This window comes from Medicago truncatula, chromosome 8, assembly GCF_003473485.1.
Source record: "Medicago truncatula cultivar Jemalong A17 chromosome 8, MtrunA17r5.0-ANR, whole genome shotgun sequence".
In the NCBI taxonomy this organism is placed as follows: domain Eukaryota; kingdom Viridiplantae; phylum Streptophyta; class Magnoliopsida; order Fabales; family Fabaceae; genus Medicago; species Medicago truncatula.
In genome coordinates, this window is record NC_053049.1 from 25,652,332 (window position 1) to 25,659,840 (window position 7,509).

The following is a 7,509-nucleotide window of genomic DNA, read 5'->3' on the forward strand; positions in this document are numbered from 1 at the left end:
ATCATCGACTCAACAAATGCAACTTAGACCTCTTATATGCATGTGGTACCAATACAGGGCAGCAAGCACCCATCGCTATTTGAGTATTAATATACTTCCAGGGCATCAAGCCACCATCGCTAATTGAGCTAAGGCTCCAACGTGTTGAGTACAAAGCTCCAGGGCATCAAGCCCCCAACAATGAAATGCTAATGCATGGACTCGACCTCTTAAACATCTTAATTCGACAACCTCTTATATAATCCAATAATTTGGAACATCATCATCTTCATCAACTTAGACCGACTCATGCAGCTTAGTTAAATAACAACAGCAACATAGGCAGTATACAAAAACAACATGACATAATAATATCAATTGCAAGTCAACATATCATCTTAAATATTCAATTATACTTCAAGTAATGCACATAACATTATATCACAACATAGTCAACATCAACACATCTTAAACAACTTCACATATTATAATTAACATCCTCATTAAGTCCCAATATTATCCCAAAGTTCAACTCTCAATAACTCGTGCAACAAAGGTCACAAAACCTAACAAGGCACTCTGTTTCTGGGTCACTCGCGAGGCGAGAGCCTCTACTCGCCGTGGCGAGTTCAGGTCAGAATCCCACAAGTTTCATTCTACAATCTTTCCAGGTCCAATCTCATCCTACATTCTTTCCTAATCATTATTAGACATGTTCAGGCACTCAAAAGCATCTAAGGATCAACTCAAAAGTCAAAATCACGAAATCTTGCATGCTCTCTGGTCAAGCTCGCTAGGCCAGTTCATCTGCTCGTTATGGCGAGCTGCGACGTGCAACTCGCGAGGCGGGGAAAGGTTGCTCGCGAGGTGAGCGATGAAGTTCATCACTCACCGTGGCGAGGATCATGGCTCGGGAGGCGAGCGATGAATGTCGCTACGGGCAGAAGTGCAGTTTTTCATAAAAAATCATCAATTCTCATGGTTTTAAGCCTAACTTCGATTCCAGAATTCATCATAATCATTATCTAAGGTCTAGGGACAATTTCTACATCAATCTAACAACTTTTCACCGTTTAACCATCAAGTTCTACAATTTTGACCTAGTTTTCGATTCCTCTTAAATTCATCCTACATCATGTTAAACCTAACCATTGAATCACAGACTTAATAGAATTGCAAAGTTAGTCTCACCCTTACCTTATAAGATGAAAATCGCAGCCTCTAGGTCTTTCTCCCTTCTCTTGGCTTTTTCTTTCTTTTCTCCAAAATTGATCGTACGTAAAATGTTTTCTCTAAACTAGGTTTCCCTATTTATATCTCCTCCAATTATCTTATCTTATTTCTCTTTCTCCCCCAAAACTCTCTAAAATCTCAAAACAGCCCCTAAACTCAATATTTATTTTATTTTTAAATATTATTTTATTAAACAATAAAATAAGTCACAACTCCTCATAAAATCATATAAAACCACCTCAATCATATAAACCTCTTAAATCACACATATATTATATAAATATAATATAAACTCATATAAATAACTTTTAGACTCAATTAAATAATTAAATAATTCGAAACGGGCGTTACAGTCCTACCCAACAAATAAGAAGAGGTTCAACTTAGAACCTCGATAAGAAGTATCAGTTGCTCATGACCACATATAAATCATAACAAAACAATAAAAAGAAAACTAAAGAGAACAAGAGAAGGAAGAAATTTTGCTTATGTTTGACCCTTAACTTGAATCGTCGGTGTTCTTAATGAATAATAATGAGTGTCAAGGTCTCTATTTATAGAAAATGATTCTTTAGGGTTTAAGAGAAGAAAATTGGGCGTTTTGCATCGATCCCGCTTGGAAATACAAGTTGCAGGCTATTTTTGTCCGCAGTCGTGTGCAGATGGCGCACCTACAGGGGCTTAAATGAAGCATGAGGCAAGGGAAACACTGCCTTATGCGCAAATGGCGCCTGAGGTTGTGTTTTCATCCTATTTCCAATCATTCTTTCGTTGAGAAACTCCTAGAAAATTGAAATGAATTTTCTGCATTTTGCATAGTCTTCAAAAATCTTCTAAGAATCATTGACAAGTTACTCCATTAAAAATAAACTAGAATTTTCACCCGTGCGGCAGTTCAAAACATTACCTACACTTTTTATTAAAAAATATAGGTGCGATATATCATAAGGTCCGTTAAAAGAACTCATATTATACGTATGTATGTTAATTTGTTTAGTAGATGTTAGCTTTTACCTGTCACTATGTTTTGTATGAAATGATCATATGTGACTCCGAAACTTAGTTTGCAATTTGAGATATAATGCATAATTGGAATATAAAGGATTATAACCATGTATGTGTCAACATGGTTCGATTAAAAAGGTGCCTATTAATACATAATTGCAATATAAAGGATAACATTAGCGTATCTGTGAAACTGATTAGATTATAAACCTGTCAATTAATTGTCCAAATACTAATATACATATAAATTGGTCTAAAGTGTATGCGTTTTTAGCGGATAAAAACATATGTCATGGAATGGTAGAATGTAACATCCCATTTTCCTAACATAAAAATTTCATAAAATAATCAGAGTTTTCCACATAAACGGAATGCTACACTTCATTTATTAAAAATCATAAACGGAATAATTAACTAATTATCTTTCAAAATTCAATAACATAATAATCAAAACTTTGCAGCGGAATTATTTTCAACATTAAACAACTTTCAAAAATCTGGCACGTGGCCTCAACATAATTATCTTAAAGATTTAATCCAAAAATACCAACAGGTTCATAATGATACATAAGGAATGATGAATACAACGAAAATATTTCCCATCCAGCTACATATCAGAGCACCTAAGATACATGTGCGGAAAAATCCACTCACGAGAGCAATCTAACAGTAGCTTAAACTCGATCACCTGCAAGTTACTCATACGAAGAGCAACATTTCCAAGCAGAAAGGGTGAGATTTCACATTCAATAATATTAAGCATATAATTCAACAATTAAATGTAACAACATAAACATTATTAATTAATAATAATAATTCTTCATATAGTGCTTCATTAATAGTCCAATCCATAGTAACAAAAAAAAAAATAGTCCAATCCACTTTTAATCTTCATTAACTCATAACAAATATACACAACAACATAATCATCATCTTATACAACATATTCATCATCTTATAATAATATAAACACAACATAATCATTAATATTCCATGGTTTATCATCAACAACAACTTCAACGATTCAACGACGACATCGTCAACCTAACAATACAGCTACGTGAGAGTACACCACCTCTTATAATACGACAACGTAAGAGTACATCACCTCTTATAAAACAACAATGTAAGAGTACACCACCTCTTATAGAACAACAACATAAGAGTACACCACCTCTTATAAACAACAACGTAAGAGTACACCACCTCTCACAAAACACCTGAACATAAACAGTCATCAACAACAGCTTCAACTACGACTTCAACAACTTAGACAACATTAACAACTTAAGACTCCAATACTTTGGAAAGACAACTTACAACTTTACAACTTAGACCAACACCTGCAATTTGATCAATATGCAACAGCAACAGAAACAGTACAAACAATTCACAACATAACAATATTAATGAAGAACATCAACAACTTAAATATCATTCATTTTCCACATAAGGTATATAAATATTTCACATAACCAACAACAACAACATAGGCAGCACGTAAACATCTCAAGATATAACAACATCAAATGATAATCAACATCAACTTAAACATCTTATATAAATATCTTAAACTAACCAACAATCATTAATTATTTAATTCAGGCTCTCTGTAAATCTATAACTTAATAACAACTTTCATTTCTATCCCAAGATCAACTCACAACATATGTTAAATACTCTTAAATACTCATAGTACTTCTATTTTTGCAACTTTTGCAAACTTAGGAGGTAAAAAGTGGATTTAAACCTAAAATAAATAAAGAAAACAAACTTCTTTAAAAATAAAAAAAAACAAAGAGCGCACGCGTACAACATTATACAATTTTTTTTTGAAGGGAAGTATAACATTGCGCAACTTCTCTCTCTCACATACCGCCGTACCAAAAAAGCAGAGACACCGACTGGCGACTGGATCATCCATCCGTCCGATAATTGAAGGTGAGAAACTGTTATTTCGTATCTTTAATTTCATTTCTTTATGGTTGCTTTTGAAGATTGAATTCTTTTTCTCTATTACTAGTAGTAATCTATGCACTTCTGTTTCTTGATTTTTTGAAACAATAGCGATTTTAGATATATGATTTAAAAACAAGTGAGTTTCACAAGTATTTGTGTTGTTATAATTTATTATTGATGGTGTTTTTGTTATCATGTTTTACTTATTCGTGGAACTTTGTTAGGTTACCGAAGATAAAGAAACAAAGGAGTATTGAAGATGGAAAGACAAAATAAACGCGTTGTAGACACAGACAGACTCAGTGACCTTCCTGACCATGTCCTTCTTCATATCATTGAATCTATGAACATAAAACAATCTGTTCAGACCTGCGTTCTGTCTAAACGATGGAAGGACCTTTGGAAACATCTCACCAATCTAAAGTTCCATCATTCCTACCCTGACAATAGTGATATGTTCTGCAAATTTGTGTCCCAGATTTTGTCTGGTCGCAACCACTATATTCCCCTTCATAGCCTAGATTTTGAGCACGAGGATTGCATAGATTTTGAGCCTAAAACTACACTCCTAGAGGTCATGAGATATGCTGCATCGTCACATAATATGCAGCAACTCACAGTCTATGCCAGAATAAGGAAAATTAGTGATCTTGAATTGCCCCCTTCCATATTTTACAGTCGTTCTTTGACATATCTTAAGCTTGGCTTTTGGCAGATATATGGCTCAAATAGTGGTAAGACAACAATACCAAAATTGTTGAACTTGCCATCATTAAAAACCTTGCATCTTCGGTGTCTCACTTTCACTACTAGTGATGATGGCCGTGCTGAGCCCTTTTCAGCCTGTAACATGTTGGATACATTGGTCATTATTTGTTGTTATTTACAGGAAAATGCACAAGTGCTATGTATATCCAATTCTAATGTTTCTAGTTTGACCGTAGGTAGTAACTACGTGTACGATGAAGCTCACAATTACAACGTTGTGCTTTGTACTCCAAAACTTACTTCTCTTACTGCCAGTGGTCGTCCTACTTTCGAAGCACCCTCTACACACGGTCTACCCTTTCTAGAAGAAGTAAATATTGATTACACTTATCCTTACAGACCGTGTGAAGATTCCATCATGATTAGTTGGTTGCAATTACTTGCTAATGTTAAGATAATGACACTTCATTTTAAAACCCTTGTTGAGATACTATGTGTAAGTTACTTTAAAATCTTTTCTCCTCTTTATTTTTGATGTTTCTTATGAAAGATCCATCCTTATGCCAAAAACTTCCCATTAAACAATCAATCTTTTCTTTCAAATATTCATTCATTAGAATGTATCCAATTAACTCTTTTTATGTAGATTCTCAAAATGGGTGCTCAACCTCCTTGCTTTGTTAGATTGAAGTCATTGAAAGTGGAATTGAAATCAAATGACGACATATCTAATGGGAAAGTAAGAAAAATTGTGAAGATCCTACTTCGAAATTCTCCACCCGCCAAAGTTGATATCATTCGGAAGGGTTAACTGTTTAGGTATAATTTTCTGCACTGATTGAGTTATTAGCGAGTAAACAACTATTTCAGTTCTTTATTATGTATCAATATTACCAAAAAAATAAATAAATTTGGATATGCATTTCGTTGTCAGTTTGATCCCAAGATGTATCTTTTTTAATTAATTTGTTCATCGAATATGTCTTTCGCTTGTTAGTTTGGCCCTTGACATTACCAACAGAATACACACTCCATTCTATTTTGTGACACACTCGATGATTGTTTACGCATGATAAGCATTGACGAGAAAATAATGAAATAAATAGTAATGAGAAAAAATGATTTATTTTGGTGTAAACAACAAGAGTCATCTGTTTTCCTTGTTTGTCACTCTTATTCTATTCACAGAAAATTAGAAGAAGACTAAAATGTATGAACAAGTTAATTTTTTTCTTCTTTCTAGCTTACTTGGTAGTGTGGTTTTGCCCTTTTTCCATTCATAAAAAAAGTTATTTATTCTTAGTTTTGTTTGATATGCAGGTTAGGGTTTGGTGCAAGGCTTATAGTGGCAGATGGATAGAGCAAGACTCTTGAGGACTATGGTGGTGCCAGTTATTCCAAGTTTTTTTTCTTCTTTCTTACTCTTCCAAACTAAATTATTTTTTTAGATTGTTGTTTGATAAAATATTCCAAACTAAATTATTATTTCTACCTAGAAATCGTGATTTCCATCTTGTTGTGTTACATGTAAAATCAAAACTATAGTTCGAGCTAAAATACTAATTATTCGAGCCGATCAAAGCCATTTTGAGGTGTGACGCTATTTCGAAAAGTTAAAATTTAAAACAAACCGCAAGAACCACTCAAAGAAAATTCTAAGAAAGAGTCGCTTGGATTGACTTAGTTTTGAGTTTACGGAAAAAGCTCATGCAAATATATAAGTATTTATGTATTATTCATAAACTTGTCAATATAGTTTATGAAAAAACAATTTATAAAGATGGAATTTTAATTAATGCGAACTTTTGAATTAAAATAAAAACTTATTTATTTGCATAAACTTTTTTTCAAAAGCTTAATTAAAAAAAAGTCAGCCCTTGACCAAAAAAAAGTCAATCCAAATAGAATCAACATTTGAATTTGTCACATGAAGAGTGTTAAAAAAATGTTATAGGATTTCTAGTTTGATCCTGCAAGCAATTAATCTAAAACTAGCACTTGTTTACGAAAAACACTGGTAAAAAATTAGCACGTCCGGTGGGACCTTTTTTGTGAAAATCTATTAATAAATTTAATTTAGAAAGTTTTTAATTATGTTGGTTGGTGTGTTTGTTTTGGCATAAAAATTTCTGAAAATTTCATATGTGTATGCGTTTAAGAAGTGGTAAAGCGTTTAAGAAGTGGTAAAGCCTTTTATGAAATGGCTCGTCTAAATACCAATAATGCTTCCGCATCTAACACACAAAGTAGGCTTCAAACTACGCAAGAACAATCAACCCAAGCGTCAGTTAATGGCGCCAATGTGTCAAACGCCATAGAAGTAACTGCTTCTGTGCCAGTTTCAAGGGTTATGGGGGTAACTGCTCCTGTATTTGTTTCGGCAGAGTTTTCCAGTAACATCCATGGGTACTAACACCCCAACTGAAAACTCTATGGAGACTAGATTCTCTTTTATGCCACAATTTTAATTACCAATGGTCACTAGGGAATATCCTTATGGTGCCAACAACAATGATGGCAGACCTTCAAACCAACGCGTCTACATTCACAGATAACACAACAACGGTGTTTTCGCCTCATAATACACATTTTGCTTCAGTACTTGCTCTAAGAAATCTTGGTCAA

General features: G+C 33.6%; 1 protein-coding gene across 2 annotated transcripts; it reads left to right on the forward strand.

Annotated features, from left to right (window-relative positions):
- Positions 1 to 4,047: 4,047 nt before the first annotated feature.
- On the forward strand, positions 4,048 to 6,460 carry LOC25502615 (F-box/FBD/LRR-repeat protein At1g80470). Of its 2 annotated transcripts, XM_039828642.1 has the most exons (5): positions 4,048 to 4,158; positions 4,401 to 4,910; positions 5,121 to 5,380; positions 5,531 to 5,703; positions 6,205 to 6,460. In XM_039828642.1, exons 2-4 carry the CDS (start codon positions 4,436 to 4,438, stop codon positions 5,693 to 5,695), a joined length of 900 nt encoding a protein of 299 aa, XP_039684576.1. In that variant the 5' UTR covers positions 4,048 to 4,158; positions 4,401 to 4,435; the 3' UTR covers positions 5,696 to 5,703; positions 6,205 to 6,460. The 2 variants fall into 2 exon arrangements, with proteins under 2 accessions (XP_039684576.1, XP_013445617.2); XM_013590163.3 differs by having other exon boundaries at positions 4,401 to 5,380.
- The last annotated feature ends 1,049 nt before the right edge of the window (positions 6,461 to 7,509 follow it).

Coding starts and splice junctions, on each gene's coding strand:
- LOC25502615 (XM_013590163.3), top strand. CDS start 4,436: ATGGAAAGACAAAATAAACGCGTTGTAGACACAGACAGACTCAGTGAC. Junction 5,381..5,530: donor CCCTTGTTGAGATACTATGT/GTAAGTTACTTT, acceptor CTTTTTATGTAG/ATTCTCAAAATGGGTGCTCA.